The 21,099-nt window shown below is 47.0% G+C and overlaps 5 protein-coding genes across 7 annotated transcripts in view; 2 read left to right on the top strand and 3 right to left on the bottom strand.

Moving 5' to 3' along the window:
- Nucleotides 1-21,099, top strand: part of LOC144482803 (uncharacterized) — a 327,339-nt gene that overhangs the window by 264,285 nt on the left and 41,955 nt on the right. The window lies entirely within an intron of this gene.
- The window catches only part of LOC144482710 (uncharacterized), a 120,571-nt gene that overhangs the window by 84,200 nt on the left and 15,272 nt on the right, over nucleotides 1-21,099 (top strand). Inside the window, exons 5-6 of the mRNA XM_078201552.1 lie at nucleotides 9,634-9,676; nucleotides 19,509-19,648. Of these exons, the coding sequence (XP_078057678.1) occupies nucleotides 9,634-9,676; nucleotides 19,509-19,648 (183 nt within the window). The remainder of the gene's footprint in view (nucleotides 1-9,633; nucleotides 9,677-19,508; nucleotides 19,649-21,099) is intronic.
- The window catches only part of LOC144482776 (dehydrogenase/reductase SDR family member 1-like), a 65,682-nt gene that overhangs the window by 35,071 nt on the left and 9,512 nt on the right, over nucleotides 1-21,099 (bottom strand). The window lies entirely within an intron of this gene.
- LOC144482775 (uncharacterized) lies at nucleotides 1,591-9,653 on the bottom strand. 2 transcript variants are annotated; one of them, XM_078201626.1, is made up of 3 exons: nucleotides 9,606-9,653; nucleotides 8,257-8,372; nucleotides 1,591-4,001 (listed from the first exon to the last, which is right to left on the bottom strand). In XM_078201626.1, the coding sequence occupies exon 3, from the start codon at nucleotides 3,640-3,642 to the stop codon at nucleotides 2,632-2,634; it is 1,011 nt and encodes a 336-aa protein (XP_078057752.1). In that variant the 5' UTR covers nucleotides 3,643-4,001; nucleotides 8,257-8,372; nucleotides 9,606-9,653; the 3' UTR covers nucleotides 1,591-2,631. The 2 variants fall into 2 exon arrangements, with proteins under 2 accessions (XP_078057752.1, XP_078057753.1); XM_078201627.1 differs by lacking the exons at nucleotides 8,257-8,372; nucleotides 9,606-9,653 and adding an exon at nucleotides 7,275-7,381.
- Nucleotides 13,829-20,524, bottom strand: LOC144482789 (uncharacterized). Its single transcript, XM_078201651.1, has 3 exons — nucleotides 20,462-20,524; nucleotides 19,288-19,392; nucleotides 13,829-16,644 (listed from the first exon to the last, which is right to left on the bottom strand). Exon 3 carries the CDS (start codon nucleotides 16,559-16,561, stop codon nucleotides 15,743-15,745), a length of 819 nt encoding a protein of 272 aa, XP_078057777.1. The 5' UTR covers nucleotides 16,562-16,644; nucleotides 19,288-19,392; nucleotides 20,462-20,524; the 3' UTR covers nucleotides 13,829-15,742.

Genomic DNA, 21,099 nt, shown 5'->3' with positions numbered 1-21,099 from the left:
TTTGGGATACTGGAGTGAGTGTGCAGATGTGATTTGTTACATGTGAAAAATAGCAAGCCTAAATTCATGGTGAGATGGAGTGAAGAGCGGGTCCCAAACACACACAGCTACTTGAGACACAGCAGGAGATGAAATGGTTCATGTGGCCAGGGGATTGAGACAACATTGTGACATCATCAAGGCATTGACACTCCAGAGAGAAACTGAGTTCAGATCAAATAGAATCCAATTAAACACATTAATTATCCTCACTTTGTGAGCCTGTTCAAAGTAAAATAGTTAATAATATAGATTGGGACAATTCAGGTCTTGGGAGAAATAGTACTGATTACGAAGTGTCAAAAAGTTGGATCAGAGTAAAGAGAGAGCTGGGGAATCTTTTACATCCATGCTTGATCTGTTGCTTGAAGCATCTGTCCTTATGTACTAGTAACCTAGAACTCACAGCACTCCTTCAGGAGTAGAAAAGATCGATTAGATGTTACCCCAGGCGGGGCCAGAACAGAACTGGAAAATAACAGTGAAATTGAGTGAGGAGTCAGAGAGAGAGTTCTCCCTCAAGGTGTGGACTGTAAGAATCCTGGGGGACCCCCTACTTCGGGTTTTTTGACTAATTAGTGAACATCAAATTAGATTCTATGACTGGCTGTGCATTCAGTTTGAATTTGATTGTTACACTTCTCCTGTTTTTATTCCTGTTGTGATTACACTCTGGGTAAGGATGGTTGACAGGTGACGGAATGGGAAATTGTGGTTTGGGTCATTGACCAAATGTTTACTGATCTGAAAGGTGTAAAAGGGGCCAAACTTCAGCAGAAATCCAGCAGAGCTGAGAACAGACGACTTGCTGTGTGGGAGCAGGGAGATAAACAGCTCCCAGAGGACAGAGAAAACAGGAGGGCCTTGAGTCCTAGATGACACCTGGGTGTGAAGGCCACCATGTTTTCACTGCTTGGCATGGGAATGCTGACTCCCTGTACCAGTGGGAAGACAATTGTTTGAGAGTTTGACGTGGCTTGTGCGGGTACAGATGGTTCAATGACGGGTTTTGTAATTGGTCCGTTCAAATGTTAGCTTTGCAATGATTGGGTTAAATCAGTCTCCATAGACTTTGTGATGTAAAAAAGTATAAGAAGGGATTCCCCGAGAACAGAGATTTGTTGAGGTTTTACATATTGCATTGACTGGTGCCATGGCATCTGGGGCAGAGCAGGGAGCATTTCCGTGGAGATGCTGCTTCTACCCAGAGTGTAATGGTAATGCTGCTGCACTTTGATACGACTGCTCAGACATTAGCCTGTGTCAGCTCTTATTGATACTGAATAAAATCTAACCACTGTCACCAATAAGGGTTATCACTGGCAATCATTTCAGAGTTTGGGAAAAGGGGAGAAAGGGTTAATTGACTCCCTGAACCCCATTTTCTAACATCGCTGTGTCAAAAATAAAATCCCATCTCCCCCTCTGGCTCCTTTGCCAATTACCTTCGAGAGACTCACTTTCTGTTAAAGAGCCTGCCAACCCCTCTCACCCACTTTCCCTAAAGTACATCAATCTCATCAGGAAAAGTCCAAAACAATCAAATATTTTTACTGATAAAAGTTTATTAATGAAACAGAACATGGTTAAAACAAACAGAAAGTGACTTGAGGATCAAAGACAACCAGAGTAAAAGGATGTTCACAATGTACTGGACCCAAATGGTTTCTCTTTAATTCATCTGTAGCCTGTTCCCTGCCCTCTTTGTGGAACACCTCCGCTCAGTCCACAAGCATGGCCCTGACCTTCCGCTTGCTTGCCATTAGAATTCACCACCTTGCTCTCACACTCACATTTCTGTCCTCGGCCTGCTGCAATGTTCCGGAGAAGCCCAACACAAGCTGGACGAACAGCCCCTCATCTTCCGATGAGGCACTTTAGTCTTCTGGACTCAACATTGAGTTCAACAACTTCACACCCTGAACTCTCTCCTCCATTTTAATTTGTTTTTATTTGCTGAGTGCCAGTCTACACCTTGTTTTAATGTTTTTTTGCTTCCAGACAGAGCTGTTCTTTATTCTGCCATTAACACTTACTCTGGACCAATGCTTTGTTTCTTTACAACAACCATTACCTCTCCCTTTGCCTTTTGCTCCGGGATATTTTTGTCATTTAATCTTCACCCGCCCTCTAACCAATCCCTAACTTTCCCTTTTGTTCTACCTGCCCCTCCCCCCTTTCTCAGCAGCATCAAACCCATCACATTTCTCCCTCTCTTTCGTTCTGAAGTAGAGTTTCATTGGACGTGAAACATTAACTCTGTTTCTCTCTCCACAGATGCTGCCAGACCTGTTGTGTTTTTCCAGTTCTTTCTGTATTTATTTTTGATCTACCTGTAGTGGAGGGAATAGACTATTTACTATCCCAGAAAAATAAATGGCCTTCATCAGTTTTTGTGGATCATTTCAGTGGAAATGTGCTCTCCCAGACTCAAAGAGCATCAGCCCACTGGGAGCAAAGTCATGAGAGCGGCCAGTCCAGCAGAAAGAAACCCTCTAACCCTCCCCAGTGACCAACTTTGAGAATGAATAAATTGCAGCCCGAGATATAATTGAGAGCAGAAACAATAACAGCAGAATCCAACTCCTGTAATCACTTGTGAACTCGCTGGTGTCTCTGCAGGGAGGATGAAACAGTGAATCTCTTTCCACAGACAGAGCAGATGAATGGTCTCTCCCCAGTGTGAACTCGCTGATGTCTTTGCAGGTTGGATGCTGTTCTAAATCTCTTTGTGCAGTGAGAGCAGCTGAACGGTCGCTCCTCAGTGTGAATGCGTTGGTGGATCATCAGTTCCTGAGAGCTTTTGAAGTCGCTCCCACACTCAGAGCATTTAAAGGGTCTCTCCTGGGTGTGAGTGACTGTGTGCGTCGACAGGGCAGATGACTGAGTGAATCCCTTCCCGCACACAGAGCAGGTAAATGGTTTCTTCCCAGTGTGAACTCGCTGGTGAACCTGCAAGTGTGATGATGTTCTAAACCTCTTTGTGCAGTGAGAGCAGCTGAACGGTCTCTCCCCAGTGTGAATGCGCTTGTGGACCCTCAGATCTGAAGCATGTTTGAAGGCACTCCCACACTCAGAGCATTTAAAGTGTCTCTCATTTGTGTGAGTGACTTTGTGACTCAGCAGGTGTGAGAACTGAGTGAATCCCATTCCACACACACAGCAGGTAAATGGCTTCTCCCCGGTGTGAACTCGCTGGTGCGTCCGCAGGTTGGACGACGTTCTAAACCTCTTTGTGCAGTGAGAGCAGCTGAACGGTCTCTCCTCAGTGTGAATGCGCTGGTGGGACACCAGTTCTCCAGAGCTTTTGAAACCACTCCCACAGTCAGAGCATTTAAAGGGTCTCTCATTGGTGTGAGTGAGATTGTGACTCAGCAGGTGGGATAACTGAGTGAATCCTTTCCCACAGTCAGAACAGGTAAATGGTCTCTCCCCAATGTGAACTCGCTGGTGTCTCTGCAGATTAGGTAAGTCAGTGAATCCCTTCCCACACACAGAGCAGGTGAACAGTCTCTCTCCAGTGTGACTGCGTTGATGAACTTCCAACCGAGATGGGACCGTGAATCCCTTCCCACAGTCTCCACATTTCCACGGTTTCTCCATGGTGTGGGTGTCCTTGTGACTCTCCAGGTTAAACAATCAGTTAAATCTCACACAGAACACGGGTACAGTCTCTCCCCGCTGTGAATGCTGCGATGTATTTTCAGGCTGTGTAACTGGTTCAAGCTCTTTCCACACTCAGTGCACTGGAACACTCTCACTCTGGTGTGTGTGTGCCTTGGTGCTTTTTCAGTTGCACTGATGCTTAAAATCTCTTGAAACAGACAGCTGAGAGAAACATTTCTCCCTCTGGATTTAAAGGCCGATGATATTCAGGTCCCGATGAATTAAGTGACTCTGTCAGACGTTGATGGGACGTTTGGTTTGCGATTTCTGTCTGTAAATCCTCACCATCTGATATCCTGTAAAAAGAATTTACAAAAGTCATCAGTCAGTACAGGATAGAAATTCAGAACAGACAGTTCTAGTTTCTATGAAACATTCTTTCTCTCTCATTCCCCAAAAGCTGTAAATCTCCATCCCACACACTCTCCCTCCATTCTCACTCCGCTGTATCTAATATTTACCCTCCCAATTCTCCTGAAGGTGCTGATTGAGGCTGATTGGCAGATCCATGCTCACTGCTTCCTGTCCTGGACACAGAGAGCTGGAAATCTCCATGCAGGCTGCCAGACAGATATATGTCTAAATTACTGGAGTAAAAATGTGTGGAATGTACAGACTGGACTCACTTCCTTCCCTTCAGCGGCTAAGGGCGGCCAAGTCGCCAGGACCCAATGAACTGCACACGAGGCTGAAGAGATAGTGGACACTTTGGTTAAAATATTTTGTAACTCACTAAATTCCAGGAGGATATTAGAAGATTGGAAAACAGCCAATGTGACTCCTTTGTTCAAAAAGGGAGAAAGGCAGAAGGCAGTGAACTATAGACCTATTTATAGAATCATACAATCTACAGGAGGCCGCCATTTGGCCCATCGAGCCTGCACCAACAACAATCCCAGCCAGGTCCTATCCCTGCAACCCCATGTATTTACCCTCCTAATCTGCCGACACTAAGGGGCAATTCATCATGGCCAATCAACCTCACCCTCACTTCTTTGGAATGAGGTAGGAAATCGGAGCACGCAGAGGAAACCCACGCAAGCACGAGGAGAACGTGTAAACTCCACAAGTCCTTGGCACTGTGGGGCAGCAGTGCCAACCACTGTGCCACCAAGCCGCCCCGTGCTGCCCCAGTGAATTTAACACCTAGTCAACGTGGTTTTATGAAAGATAAATCATGTTTGACAAATTTGTTCAAATTCTTTGAGGACGCAAAGGGTCGTGTAGATCGAGAGTAATCTGTAGATGTAGTGTATTTAGATTGGGCGGCACAGTGGTCAGCACTGCTGCCGCACAGCGCCAGGGACAAGGGTTCAATTCCAGCCTTGGGTGACCGTCTGTGTGGAGTCTGCACATTCTCCCCGTGTCTGTGTGGGTTTCCTCCGGGTGCTCCAGTTTCTTCCCATAGTCCAAAGATGTGCAGGTTAGGTTGATTGGCCATGCTGAATTATCCCTTTGTGTCCCAATAGATTTAGATTAGGGGGACTAGTGGGGAAAAAATGTGGGCTTATGGGATGGGGCCTGGGAAAGATGTTCAAGCTGCTCGATGGGCCAAATGACCCCCTTCTGCACTCTAGGGATTCTATGATTTCCAAAAAGCATTTGTCAAGGTGCCACATAAGAGGCTGGCGCATAAAGTAAAGGTCCATGGAATTGGTGCAAGTGTGTTAGCATGGATTGAAAACTGACCGTCACATAGAAAACAGAGAGTTGGAATAAATGGGTCATTTTCAGAGTGGAAAGATGTAACTAGTGGAGTACCACAGGGATCAGTTCTTGGCCTTCAATTCATGATTCAATTAATGACCTGGAGAAGGAACAGAATGTAAGGTTTCCAAATGATATGAATATAGGTGGAAGGACATGTTGTGATGAGGATATTTTGATTCTGCAGTGGGATATAGATAGATTGGGTGACGAAAACCTGGCAAATGGAGTTTAATGTGGGGAAATGTGAGGGCATGTATTTCAGTCGGAGAAATCAAAAGGGAGATTATTTACATGGAGCGGCACTGCAGGTGATTGAAGTACAGAGGGATCGAGGTGTTTTGCACATGAATCACAAAAAGCTAGCAGACAGGTCCCACAATAGGCAAGAAGGAAAATGGAATTTTGACCTTTATCGCAAAGGGGTTGGAGTTTAAAAACAGGGAGGTTTTGTGGCAACTGCACAGGGTGTTGGTGAGGTCTCACCTGGAATAATGAACACAGTTTTGATCCCCTTATTTAAACAAGGATATAGTAAGATTGGAGGTTCACCAGGTTAATTCCTGGGATGAGAGGGTTGTCCGATCAAGAGAGAATAAATTGTCTAGGTCTGTATTCCTTGAAGCTTGAAAGATAAACATAGAACAGTACAGCACAGTACAGGCCCTTCAGCCCTCGATGTGCCGAGCTTTGTCCGAAACCAAGATCAAGCTCGCCCACTCCCTATCATCCTGGTGTGCTCCATGTGCCTATCCAATAACCGCTTGAAAGTTCCTAAAGTCTCCGACTCCACTATCACAGCAGGCAGTCCATTCCACACCCCAACCACTCTCTGAGTAAAGAACCTACCTCGGACATCCCTCCTATATCTCCCATCATGAACCTTATAGTTATGCCCCCTCGTAACAGCTACATCCACCCGAGGAAATAGTCTCTGAATGTCCACTCTATCTATCCCCCTCATCATCTTATAAACCTCTATTAAGTCGCCTCTCATCCCCCTCCGCTCTAAAGAGAAAAGCCCCAGCTCCCTCAAGCTTTCCTCATAAGACCTACCCTCCAAACCAGGCAGCATCCTGGTAAATCTCCTTTGCACTCTTTCCAATGCTTCCACATCCTTCTTATAGTGAGGTGACCAGAACTGCACACAATATTCCAAACGAGTCTCACCAAGGTCCTGTACAGTTGCAGTATAAGCCCACAGCTCTTAAACTCAAACCCCCTGTTAATAAACGCTAACACACTAAAGGCCTTCTTCACAGCTCTATCCACTTGAGTGGCAACCTTCAGAGGTCTGTGGATATGAACCCCAAGATCTCTCTGTTCCTCCACATTCCCCAGAACCCTGCCGTTGACACTGCAATCCGCATTCAAATTTGTCCGACCAAAATGAATCACCTCGCACTTATCAGGGTTAAACTCCATTTGCCATTTTTCAGCCCAGCTTTGCATCCTATCTATGTCTCTTTGCAGCCTACAACAGCCCTCCACCTCATCCACTACTCCACCAACCTTGGTGTCATCAGCAAATTTACTGATCCACCCTTCAGCCCCCTCCTCCAAGTCATTGATAAAAATCACAAATAGCAGAGGACCCAGCACTGATCCCTGTGGTACACCACTGGTAACTGGTCTCCAGTCTGAAAAATTTCCATCCACCACCACCCTCTGTCTTCTATGAGATAGTAAGAAGTTTAACAACACCAGGTTAAAGTCCAACAGGTTTCTTTGGTAGCAAAAGCCACACAAGCTTTCGGAGCCTTAAGCCCCTTCTTCAGGTGAGTGGGAATTCTGTTCACAAACAGGGCATATAAAGACACAAACGCAATTTACAGAATAATGGTTGGAATGCGAATACTTACAGCTAATCAAGTCTTTAAGATACAAACAATGTGAGTGGAGAGAGCATCAAGACAGGCTAAAGAGATGTGTATTGTCTCCAGACAGGCCAGCCAGTGAGACTCTGCAGGTCCAGACAAGCTGTGGGGATTACAGATAGTGTGACATGAACCCAATATCCCAGTTGAGGCCGTCCTCATGTGTGCGGAACTTGGCTATCAGTTTCTGCTCAGCGACTCTGCGCCGTCGTGTGTCGTGAAGGCCGCCTTGGAGAACGCTTACCCGAATATCAGAGGCCGAATGCCCGTGACCGCTGAAGTGGCTGTCCTGACTGGAGACAATACACATCTCTTTAGCCTGTTTTGATGCTCTCTCCACTCACATTGTTTGTATCTTAAAGACTTGATTAGTTGTAAGTATTCGCATTCCAACCATTATTCTGTAAATTGAGTCTATGTCTTTATATGCCCTGTTTGTGAACAGAATTCCCACTCACCAGAAGAAGGGGCTTGGGGCTCCGAAAGCTTGTGTGGCTTTTGCTACCAAATAAACCTGTTGGACTTTAACTTGGTGCTGTTAAACTTCTTACTGTGTTTACCCCAGTCCAACGCCGGCATCTCCACTTCTATGAGATAGCTAGTTACTTATCTATCAGTTATCTACATTATCTATCAGGGAAATAAAGCTGCAAAGATATGAGGATAGAGCAGAGGAATGGGACTGACTGGATTGCTGTAGACACCTTGCATGGATTCAATGGGCTGAATGGCCCTGCACCAGAATGACACTTTCTTGTAATCTCATCTTCTAATTTAACCCTGGGAGTTCAGATATCACTCGGGTACATCTGTTCTACACTCTCTCCAGGGCTATTATATCCTGTTGCCCGGAACTGAGCACAGTTCTCCAGATGTGGTCTAACCAGGGTTTGTGAATCTCGGGGCCTTTCCAGTCACACCGAAACCCGAAATCTTCTCTCACAGACACAATCGACAAAACTGTTACCTTCCACATTCAGAGGCTGCTAATATTCAGGTTCTGATGTATTGAGTGGCTCCATCAGATCACAATGTGATGTTTGATTTGAGTTTCCCATATGTCAATTCTCCACTTCCAGCACTCTGTAAATTTACAGAAACCATCACAGTCAGTCCAGGATAGAAATTCACAACATTCTCTCCACCGAGTTGCCAAATGTGATTAAATGTTTCCTGGAAGTTTTACCACGTCTTTTCTATTGTGCCCATCCTCCAACCATTAATCAGTCCACACATCCTTCCCCACTGCCTTCCTGGGCCAATTGGAAAGCAAAAAAGACTCCTTACCTTACAGCATAATGATTGACAGTGAGGCAAACAACTTTTATCCATTTTTAATATTTTTATATCGGTGCAGAGAAATGTTCAAAGGAAAATGACAACAAAAGATATATTTTTAAATGTCCTGAATGTTTTAGAGACTGAGGTTTGAATCCCACTACAGCAGATGGTCAAATTTGAATTCAATAAATATCTGGAATTGAAAGTCTAATGATGACCATGAAACCATTGTCGATTGTCGTAAAAAGCCAACTGGTTCACTAATGTCCTTGAGCCAAGGAAATCTGCTGCCTGACCTGGTCAGGTCTATATGTGATTCCAGATCTCCAGCAATGTGGTTGGTTGACTCTTAAAATGCCCTCTGAAGTGCACTCAGTTCAAGGGAAAATAAAGATGGGCAATAAATGCTGGTCCAGCCAGTGGCAGCCACATTCCCTGGATGAATTGGGAAACAAATCTCCCATCCTTATCTGATCTGGCCTAAATATGACTCCAAACCACTGAGATGCATAGGTTAGAGGGATTAGCGGGTAAATATGTAGGGATATGGGGGTAGGGCCTGGGTGGGATTGTGGTCGGTGCAGACTCGATGGGCCAAATGGCCTCTTTCTGCACTGTAGGGTTTCTATGATTTTATGTGGTTGACACTTAAAATTCCCTGTGAGATGGTCTAGCAAGCCACTCAGTTGAAGGACAATTAGGGATGGGCAATATATACTGGTCCAACCAGCGACTCCCACATTCCCTGAATGAATAAAAAAATTCCTGGAGACTCCAGTCCAATCCGGGAGAGTTGGTAACTGGTCCAGGCTCACAGCGCATGCGCCCTTCTGTACATTGTTCCTGTCACGATGGCGGCCGCTAACCCGGGCCTGGAGCCGCTCAGCTCCGACTCTATTCTGTACCAACTGAAGCGGGACCAGGAACATTTTATTCTGGATTGAAGCCTCTAGGGGATATTTATGAAGCCTCCCAGCCCACTCCGCTGCTTCTATCCCTCCCCGGTCACCCAGCGGCTCCATCACTGAACCTCACTCCATTGTTTCTTTCCGGCTCCTCGCAGCTCCAGTCACAGTCCGGACTGCGCATGCTCCAGTCAGAGCCAGGTACCGCGTTTGCGCAAGGCGGTGCTGTAATGTGGATAGGGCACATTCTCACCCGCAGAGAATGTTGGGTAATCACCCCGCCATTCACACTGGTTTTGTTAAATAGAAAATATGCTTTGCGATCTGAATATGATTGGTACCATTGGGCCACAATAACAAATGTATTAAATCTATTCATGTGGAACTAAGGAGTAATATAGTAACTAAGGACTGGGATGGCACAGTTGCAAGCACAGCTGTCTCACAGCGCCAGGGAACCAAGTTCAATTCCGGCCTCGGGTCACTGTCTCTGTGGACTTTGCATGTTCTCCCCGTGTCTGTGTGGGTTTCCTCCCACAGTCCAAAGATGTGCAGGTTAGGTTAATTGGCTATGCTAAAGTGCCCCTTAGTGTCAGGGGGATTAGCAGGGTGAATAGTTGGAGTTATGGGGATAGTGCATGGGTAGGATTGATGTCAGCAGAGACTTAATGGGCTGAATGGCCTCCTGTAGGAATTCTCTGAATCTATGAGCATAGGCTCTCCACCACAGTTCGGTCCTGGGTCTGATTGACAACAGAACAAACATCTACAGTTAGAAGTGAATGCATTGGGGTCTCAGCACGTTTTCCCCATAGACACAACAGTTCAACTGCCCCTTGTCAATAAGAATGCTGGCATTGGAGCAAATGCTTTGAGCTCTTAAAACCAGAGTGTTAGCCACTGAGGAAAACTAAGGAAATCCCTTTGTACATGTGAAGTGTCTGAGTGTTGGCCCCCTAGTCTAACTGTGCTGTTCTATCAGTAAATGAGATGACTGAGTGAATCCATGTGAAGGACAGTGTGTGTCAGAGTGCAGCAGTCCCTCAATGTCAGATTGGAGTGTCAGCCGAGATAATGTGCTCAGCTTGATGAGTATTTCCTGTTGTTATTGATGTGGATCATTCAGAAACAATGGACTCTGATGAGGTCACCCAGTCCTGCTGCAATGATGTCATAGAGACTATTACATCACAGCGGAACCTTATTGCTGAAAACAGTTTTGTCCCAGACAGCAGCAAGTCCATTACTGATAGATCTAAAATGAAAATAGTGGGGATGGAAGCACCCCAAGTTATTTCAGAGAAGTTTCATAGTGAAAAAATTAGCATTCGTGGTTTGCATTGTTTCCTCGCAGCACCAGGGCCCTGGTTTCAATTTTGGCCTCGGGTGACTATCTGTCTGGAGTTTGCACGTTATCCCCATGTCTGCATGGGTTTCCTCCGGGTGCTCCGATCTACTCCCACAGTCTGAAGATGTGCAGGTTAGGTGGATTGGTCACGCTAAATTGACCCTTAGTGTCCCAAGTTGTGCAGGTTAGATGGATTAGAAATGGTAAATGTGTTACAGGTATAAGTGGGGGAGAGGGCCTGGGTAAGATTCTCTGTCAGAATGTCGGTACAGACTCTTTAGGACAAATGGCCTCTTCTGCACTATAGGGATTCTGAGTGACAGAGCATAATATTAGGATAGATGGGAAAAGCCTGATTGGAGAGGCAGATCTTGAATCAGGAGAGATGGACAATTTAGTGAGAGAATTTCACAGTTTCACACCCAGGCCCTGCCACTAATGATGGAGTATTAAAATCAGGGATGCTCAAGAGGCCAGAATGAGAAGAGTGCAGATATCTGACGTAGGAGTACTGCGCGCAGTTCTGGTCACCTCATTACAGGAAAGATGTTGAAGCAGATATCTGACGTAGTAGTACTGCGCGCAGTTCTGGTCACCTCATTACAGGAAAGATGTTGAAGCCATTGAAAGGGTGCAGAGGAGATTTACAAGGATGTTGCCTGGATTGGGGGGCATGCCTTATGAGGATAGGTTGAGGGAGCTTGGTCTCTTCTCCCTGGAGAGACGAAGGATGAGAGGTGACCTGATAGAGGTTTACAAGATGTTGAGAGGTCTGGATAGGGTAGACTCTCAGAGGCTATTTCCAAGGGCTGAAATGGTTGCTACGAGAGGACACAGGTTTAAGGTGCTGGGGGGTAGGTACAGAGGAGATGTCAGGGGTAAATTTTTCACTCAGAGGGTGGTGGGTGAGTGGAATCGGCTGACGTCGGTGGTGGTGGAGGCAAACTCGTTGGGGTCTTTTAAGAGACTTCTGGATGAGTACACGGGATTTAATGGGATTGAGGGCTATAGATAGGCCTAGAGGTGGGGATGTGATCGGCGCAACTTGTGGGCCGAAGGGCCTGTTTGTGCTGTGGCTTTCTATGTTCTATGTTCTATCTCAGAGAATAGTGAAACTGGAGATTACTGAGATTGGGAGGTATAAGGTCATGGAAGAATTTGAAATCAAGGATGCGAATTTAAAATTGATGCATTACTTGACTTGAAGGTGAGGTAGGTCAGTGAGCTCAGGGGGAATGGGTGAATCTTTCGTTTCTGTGTGGGGGTGGGATGAATGTGACGGGCTGGTCAGAAATGTATTGGAATTGTCAAGTCTAAAGGTAACACGGGCATGGATGAGGGTTTCAGCAGCAGATGAGCTGGGGTGGGTGAAGACAGGTGACATTATGGAGATTGAAATATCTGGTATTGGTGATGGGGTGGATATGTGATCAGAAACTCATCTTGGGGTCAAATCTGACACTGAGACTGTGAAGTGTGTGGTTCAGCCTCAGACAGTTCCCAGGGAGAGAGATGGACTGTAAGACGTAGGAGCAGAAGGAGGCCATTTGACCCATCAAGTTTGCTCTGCCATTCAATGAAATCATGACTGATCGCTTGTGATTATCCACAACTCCACTTTCTTGCCTTATCCCCATAACCCTTGATTCCCTTACTGATTAAGAAAAAAAAAATCGATCTCAGCCTTGAACATACTTAGTGAGCCAACCTGTACAGCCCTCTGTGGTAAATAATTCTACAGATTCACTACCTTCTGAGAAGAAATTCCTCATCACTGTCTTAATTGGATGACCCGTTACTCTGAGTAGTGAGGGAACAGAATTTTTAGTGATGGCTGAAGACAGTGGCTTTGGTCTTTCCAATTTTTAACTGGAGGAAACTTCTACTCATCCAGAACTGAATGTGGGATGAACAGTTTGATAATTTAGTAACGGTGGAGGAATGGAGAGGGATGGGGGTGAGGTGGGAAATAGGAGGGGCCAAGGACAGATCCTCGGGGGACACCGAGTTCAGGGGTTTTGGAAAGGAAAAGGAGGTTGGAGATGGGGCAGTAATTTGCAAAGATAGTGGGGTTTAGTGTTTTTTTTAGGATGGGTGATGACGGTACATTTAAAGTGAGAGAAACAGTAAGAAATGGGAGAGAATTGTGAACAGTGTCAGCTAACATGGGGAAGTTGGATGGACAGCAGCTTTGTGAGAATGGAGTCCAGGGAGTTGAAGGCAGGTCTCACGGACAAGATGAGCTCAGAGGAAGATAGAAGATAGGAGAAAAACTGGAGAAAGATAGAGCTCAGACAAGGAGGAACTTCACAGACACTTTGGTCCGGTGGTCTGTGGAAGGGAAGGAAGCAGCAAAGGCAGCTGATTGGATTGGCTCAATCTTAGTCACAAGGAACCATCGAATCTGCACAGTGCAGAAAGAGGCCTTTTGGCCCATCGAGTCTGCACTGACTCTGAAAAAGCATCCCACCCAAGCCTTCCCCTCCACGCCATCCCTGTAACCCCACATATTTACCATGGCTAATCCACCCAAACTACACATCTTTGGACACTTGGATGCAATTTAGCATGGCTAATTCACCTAACCTGCACATCTTCGGAGTGTGGGAGGAAACTCAAGAACCCGGAGGAAACCCACGCAAACACAGGGAGAACGTGCAACCTCCACATGGTCACACAAGGCCAGAATCAAAGCTGGGTCCCTGGCACTGAGGGAGTAGTGCTAAATACTGTGCTGCCTTATATGCCATGCGTTCCTCACACTTGTTGGAGGTGAGGATGGAGGTCCCTTTAAAAGGAAATAATTTGTGATAGAGATATTTAAAAAGACTTGATACACTTTGTTGAATACAAAGCTGATTTATTTGACTTTTATCTCGAATATTAACTCCTATAATTGAGCTGGAGTTTATTTAATGTTAAGGGCACGGTTTATGCTCAATGTTGTGCTGTCTATGGTTGGAGGGGATGTAGAGATCGGGACAATTCAAGAGGTCCACACAAGATTGAATAAAAACAGCATTGAGGCTGGTTTATTTTTAGGTGTGCATTCGACAGGCTTCAATTCCCCAACTACTGGCAGCCTGCAGAGACCCGATGATGTCACAGAGTGATCACGTGACCATGCCACACACAACAATATCCCAAATACACAACAACAAATCTGAGTTTACAATGTGTGTTGTATGAGGAGAGGTTGTGAAATCTGGAAATGTCCCAACTTCTTATGATGGTTTTATAGCAATCTAAATATTAATTAAGAAATAGGGGGAAAAAAAACACAAAATGAAATAGAATTACACTTAAAATAATACAATGGCTTCACACAGCATCAATACTTTAAACAGTTCCAAACAATCTCAATTTAACTACCTTCACCAATCTGTCCAGCAACGCCGTTAGATTTTAAGATCTATAAAAATCCAGTAACTTTTTATTTTAACCTCTCAGTGCCTTTACTCCTGTTGGTGTTGCTTCTGAGGTTAACCAGCAGTTGTCTTTTCCAATCCGGCCTCCTTCACACTGCTTTCTGGGAGTTAACCAACTATTACTGCTGTTGGCCGAGATCTGAAACAACTCCCTTCACAGGTTTCAGTTTCCCATTAACTCTGTTCTTTCCTTTCATCTCTCTATTCGCACCCAATTTCCTCACAACTAATCTCTCCCAGAATTGATCAACATCATCTCTTTACTTTAACATCGATAATTTAAAAGGAAAGTAAATTCACTTTAATCATACTTTACTCGTGACAACTTTGTGGCACAGCATGCATCTATTATTTTTTGATCACTAACAGCCCATTCAGATCTATTTCTGTTCTGTACCCACCCCTACTAAACTGTTTTGGATAAGCACCTGTCTGAGGTCTTGCTGGGCTCATTAACACATCAAACTCTCAGTTTAAATTCACACAGCCACTCTGTTTCCTGCTGTAATTACCACTCTCACACTCCATCAGTTTTTTAAAAATGAGCAAATGCCAGGCAATGACCATCACCAATAAGAGACACTCTAACCACCGCCCCTTGACATTCAATGGTGTTACCATCACTGAATCCCCCACTGTCAACATCCTTGGGGTTACCATTGACCAAAACCTCAACTGGACTCACCACATAAACACAGTGGCTACAAGAGCAGGTCAGAAGCTTGGAATACTGCGGCGAGTAACTCACCTCCTGACTCCCCAGAACCTACCCACCATCTACAAGGAACAAGTCAGGAGTGTGATGGAATACTCCCCACTTGCCTGGATGGCGCAGCTCCAACAACACTCAAGAAGCTTGACACCATCCAGGGCAAAGCAGCCACTTGGTTGGCATCACATCCACAAACATTCACTCCGTCCACCACCGACGCTCAGTAGCAGCAGTGTGTACTATCTACAAGATGCACTGCAGCAATTCACCAAAGATCCTTAGACAGCACCTTCCAAACACACGACCACTTCCATCTAGAAGGGCAGCAGATAAATGGGAACACAAACACATGCAAGTTCCCCTCCAAGCCACTCACCATCCTGACTTGGAGATTTATCGCCGTTCCTTCACAGTCACTGGGTCAAAATCCTGGAATTCCCTCCCTAACAGCATTGTGGGTCAACCTATAGAACATGAACTGCAGCGATTCAAGAGGCAGCTCACCACCACCTTCTCAAGGGCAACTAGGGATGGGCAATAAATGCCGGCCCGCCAGCGACGCCCATGTCCCACGAATGAATAAATTTGGAGACAGTTTTATCCGGTGAGCTCGAGGAAGGGAGAGAAGCAGCAGCTGATTAGATTGTCTCAATCTTAGTGACAAAGAAACTCCATGAGCTCCTCACACCTTATAACTGGGTTGGAGTTTATGAACATCAGCAGCAACAGACCTCAATGAAGCTGGTTCAGTCCAGGATGTGACTAACAGCAACATCCAATCACTGAGATTTCTTGTGAATTTGCTGGTGCATTAGCAGGTTGGATAACTGAGTGAATCCCTTTCCACACACGGAGCAGGGGAATGGCTTCTCCCCAGTGTGAATTCGCAGGTGTACAGTAAGGTCAAATGATCGTCTGAACCCAGTCCCACACCGAGAGCACCTGAACGGTCTCACGTCAGTGTGAACACGTTGATGGGACAGTAGTTCCCCAGAACCTTTATAGCACTTCCCACAGTCTGGGCAGTTAAAAGGTCTCTCACCAGTGTGAACTCGTAGGTGTACAGTGAGGTCAGATGATCGTCTGAATCCAGTCCCACAGTGAGAACACCTAAAGGGTCTCTCATCAGTGTGAATGCGTTGATGGGATATCAGTTCCCCAGAACTTTTATAACACTTCTTGCAGTCTGAACATTGGAATGGTCTCTCCCCAGTGTGAACTCGCTGGTGTCTCAGCAGATTGGAGGAGTGAGCAAATCCCTTCCCACACTGGGAGCAAGTGAACGGCCTCTCACCTGTGTGAATGTGTTGGTGTGTCTGCAAGTGGTATGAGTGTGTGAATCCCTTCCCACACTGGGAGCAGGTGAACGGTCTCTCCCCAGTGTGAGTTCGTTGATGAATTTCCAACTTGGATGGGTAATCGAACCCTTTCCCACAGTCCCCACATTTCCATGGTTTCTCCCCATTGCGACGGCATTTATGTTCTGACAGGCCAGATGATCGACTGAAGCCTCGTCCACACACAGAACATGTGTACGGTTTCTCTCCAGTGTGAACAGTGTTTTTTCCTTCCATCTTCAAAATCTGATGATATTCCATTTACGATAAAATCTGTCTGTCTTAGATCCTGATGCGATGTTTGGTTTCAATTTCCCAACTCCAAATCCTCTCCTTCTAACATCCTGTGAAATAGATTTAAAACAGCAAAATGGGAGTGAGAGAGAACCCACAAAAACACAAAGGCAGATTGTGAAATTGAGCGGAATGAATCAATCTGAGGTTGATTGGCCATTTGTGGGGCCGGAACAAGGAAAAGGTGACCATGGAAAACTGCTGGATTGTCATAAAAACCCAACTGGTTCACCTTTATGGGAGGAGCAAAGAGGGAGGGAGAGAGTTTGTGTTTGAGGGAGAGCGCGTGTGTGAGAGGGAGAGTGCGCATGCGAGGGGGAGAGTGCATGTGAGAGAGCGGGAGAGTGCGTGTGAGAGAGCGGGAAAGTGCGTGTGAGAGAGGGGGAGAGTGTGTGTGAGAGAGGGGGAGAGTGTGTGTGAGAGAGGGGGAGAGTGCGTGTGAGAGAGGGGGGAGTGCGTGTGAGAGAGCGGGAAAGTGCGTGTGAGAGAGCGGGAAAGTGCGTGTGAGAGAGCGGGAAAGTGCGTGTGAGAGAGGGGGAGAGTGCGTGTGAGAGAGGGGGAGAGTGCGTGTGAGAGAGGGGGAGAGTGCGTGTGAGAGAGGGGGAGAGTGCGTGTGAGAGAGGGAGAGAGTGCATATGAGAGAGGGGGAGAGTGAGTGTGAGAGAGGGGGGAGTGCGTGTGAGAGAGGGGGAGAGTGCGTGTGAGAGAGGGGGAGAGTGCGTGTGAGAGAGGGGGAGAGTGCGTGTGAGAGAGGGGGAGAGTGCGTGTGAGAGAGGGGGAGAGTGCGTGTGAGAGAGGGGGAGAGTGCGTGTGAGAGAGGGGGAGAGTGCGTGTGAGAGAGGGGGAGAGTGCGTGTGAGAGAGGGGGAGAGTGCGTGTGAGAGAGAGAGTGTGTGTGTGTGAGAGAGTGTGTATGTGAGGGGGAGAGTGTGTGAACGAGAGGGAAGGTGTGTGTGTGAGGGAAGGTGTGTGTGAGAGGGAAGGTGTGAGAGAGAGGGAATGTGTGTGAGAGAGGGAAGGTGTATGTGAGAGGGAAGGTGTATGTGAGAGGGAAGGTATGTGTGAGAGTGTGTGATAATGTTTGTGTGAGGGAGAGAGAGTGTGAGAGGGAAAGAGTGGGTGTGTGTGAGACAGACAATAGATAGGTGGCGATAGAAAGGGATTGAATACATGCACAGCTGGGGTTTTCGCCCCTCCCCCATGGGCATTTTGCATTGATCGCTGGCCGTGCTGCTGGGAAACTGCCTCGGGCGGTCACCATCAGCTGGAATGGAAGATCCCACTGGTGGAAGGGCTGCAAATACCGTCCCGCAACTAAACCACAACTTTAACAGAATCTCCCAACAGACAGAGAAAAATCTCCTCATTGAGGAAATCCCCAGAGAGCGGGGATGATGTCACCACACAATGTGAGCATGGTACTGTGGTTAGCATTGCTACCTTACAGCGCCAGGGACCCGCGTTCGATTCTGGCCTTGGGTGGCAGTCTGTGCGGAATTTGCACATTGTCACCAAGTCTGCCTGGGTTTCCTCCAGGTGCTCTGGTTTAATCCCACAGTCCAAAGATGTGCAGGTTAGGGGGATTGGCCATGCTAAACTGACCCTTAGTTTCCAAAGATGTGTAGGTTAGGTGGAGTGGCCATGGTAAAATTGTCCCCATGTCCCAAGATCTGCAGGTTAGGCAGATTAGCGGGGTAAATATGTGCAGTTCAGAGGGTTGCGCCTGGGGAAGATGCTCTGTCAGAGAGTCAGTGCAGACTTGATGGGCCGAATGGCCTCCTACTGCACAGACAGGAACACAGAACATCTGGATCTGTGCAAAGCAGTGATCACCACACATTATGGAGAATGTGAGGCTCCTCGACAGGGTGCAGAGGAGATTTACCAGAATGGTTCCAGGGATGAGGGATTATAGTTACGATGTTAGGCTGGAGAAACTGGGGTTATTGTCCTTGGAGCAAAAGAGACTGATAAAGCTGTACAAGTTTATGATTGGTCTAAGAGAAGGTAGCTAAAGAAAAGCTGTTCCTATCAGCTGATTTGGGTGGCACGGTGGTACAAGTAAAGTGAAGTTTATTTATTATTCACAAGTAAGGCTTACATTAACAATGCAGTGAAGTTACAGTTAAATTCCCCTAGTCACCACACTCCGGCACCTGTTCAGGTCAATGCACCTAACCAGCACGTCTTTCAGACTGTGGGAGGAAACCGGAGCACCCGGGTCCCTGGCGCTGCGAGGTAATAGTGCTAACCACTGTGCCACCGTGCCACTAACAGTGGTTAGCACTGCTGCTTCACAGCTCCAGGGACCGAGGTTCGATTCCCGGCTTGGGTCACTGTCTGTGTGGAGTTTGCACATTCTCCTTGTGTCTGCATGGGTTTCCTCCGGGTGCTCTGGTTTCCTCCCACAGTCCAAAGATGTGTGGGTTAAGTTGATTGGCCCTTGGTGTCCCCGGATGCGTAGGTTAGAGGGATTAGCAGGGTAAATAGGTGGGGTTGCAAGGATGGGGCCTGGGTGGAATTGTTGTCGGTGCAGACTCAATGGGCCGAATGTACTCCTTCTGCACTGGAGGATTTCTGTGATTGCAAAAGAATTAAGGGGCACAGATTTAAGATTTTGAGCAAAATCTACAGGGCAATATGAGGAAGAAATTTTACACCATGAGGGGTAATGACTTGGAACTCAATGCTTACGTTCAAATGATGACTACATCCAGGTCCTGATGAGTTGAGTAACAATGTCAGTTTTTGATATGACGTTTCATTTGAGATTTGTGTCTGCAAATCCTCTTCTAATACCTGAAAATGAAATGTACAAAAGGCATCACTGTCAGTCGAAAAATGAAATTCAATAAGAAGTTGTCCAGGACAACGACTCAGGCTCCCTGCTGCACTTTTCCCTTTGTCATTGTCAGCAGTCCCTCGATTCGACGACGATGTCTCCTCAGGGTCGCGAGTTTCTGCCATGGATCTTCATGTGACTGAACTGAGCCCACAGATCTTCGGGCCAATGGGAAAGACATCCCATGATATAGTGGGATCTGGAAAGCAGAATGTATTTCCCTTTCCAAAAGAGGAAATGCTGGAAAATCTCTGCAGGTCTGGCAGCATCTGTAAGGAGAGAAAAGAGCTGACGTTGAGTCCAGATGACCCTTTGTCAAAGCTATTTCCCTTTCTTTCCTTCTCTGCCACCGCTCTGCCTCATCAATAAGTCATTGGGACTCAGAGGGTTGATGCAGTTTGATGGACAAGTTGTCTCCATTCGGTAGCACGGTAGCACAGTGGTTAGCACTGCTGCTTCACAGCTCCAGGGTCCCGGGTTCGATTCCCGGCTCGGGTCACTGTCTGTGTGGAGTTTGCACATTCTCCTCGTGTCTGCGTGGGTTTCCTCCGGGTGCTCCGGTTTCCTCCCACAGTCCAAAGATGTGCGGGTTAGGTTGATTGGCCAGGTTAAAAATTGCCCCTTAGAGTCCTGAGATGCGTAGGTTAGAGGGATTAGCGGGTAAAATATGTGGGGGTAGGGACGGGGTGGGATTGTGGTCGGTGCAGACTCGATGGGCCGAATGGCCTCCTTCTGCACTGTAGGGATTCTATGATTCTGAACACTGGGGAACAAGCTCCTCCCACTCATTGACAACATTACCCCCTAAAACGATGGCGGCTGCGCATGCGCCTTGTTGCATAGTGCCCCCAATAAAGATGGCGGCTGTGAACGCGGCCCGAACATGAGGAGCTGCAGGAACGCTCGGTGCAAACTGGGTCCGTGAAGCTCTTTACCGAGGTTCACGGCTTACACAACCTGCTTCCGCAGCGTTTCCGTCCACCCGCGAGATCCCTCGCCCGTCAATCCCCCCCCCCCGTCAATCACCTCTGACTTATTTCCGAGCCGGAAAAACAGCCCTTCTCCGTCGCCACTACCCACACTGCGCATGCTCCAGTCAGAGCAGGCCCCGCCCCTCATTCGCTCCTATTGGTTGGAGGACCAGCCTCCCGCGCTCGGACCTCCAACCCCGCCCCTCCTCATCCCATTGGTCCGCGCTGCAGTCAATCAGCCGGGCATTGTGACGGTGACTTGCTGCTTGTCCAATAATCACAATGAGAGAGTCTCAGTGTAACAATGACACACACAGGCTTCAATACAATCAGAGTGGGGATGGAGCACAGAGACAACACAGCAAAGCACTGACTTACTCTCAGTGTAACAATGACACACACAGGCTCCAATACAATCAGAGTGGGGATGGAGCACAGAGACAACACAGCAAAGCACTGACTTACTCTCAGTGTAACAATGACACACACAGGCTCCAATACAATCAGAGTGGGGATGGAGCACAGAGACAACACAGCAAAGCACTGACTTACTCTCAGTGTAACAATGACACACACAGGCTCCAATACAATCAGAGTGGGGATGGAGCACTGAGACAACACAGCAAAGCACTGACTTACTCTCAGTGTAACAATGACACACACAGGCTCCAATACAATCAGAGTGGAGATGGA

The sequence above is a fragment of the Mustelus asterias genome, unplaced genomic scaffold (genome assembly GCF_964213995.1).
Source record: "Mustelus asterias unplaced genomic scaffold, sMusAst1.hap1.1 HAP1_SCAFFOLD_42, whole genome shotgun sequence".
Lineage (NCBI taxonomy): Eukaryota > Metazoa > Chordata > Chondrichthyes > Carcharhiniformes > Triakidae > Mustelus > Mustelus asterias.
This window is presented reverse-complemented; position numbering and strand designations above follow the sequence as displayed.

Excerpts from the sequence above, each read along its gene's own strand:
- LOC144482775 (XM_078201626.1), bottom strand. The coding sequence starts at position 3,642 with ATGGAGAAACCGTGGAAATGTGGAGACTGTGGGAAGGGATTCACGGTC.
- LOC144482789 (XM_078201651.1), bottom strand. The coding sequence starts at position 16,561 with ATGGAATATCATCAGATTTTGAAGATGGAAGGAAAAAACACTGTTCAC.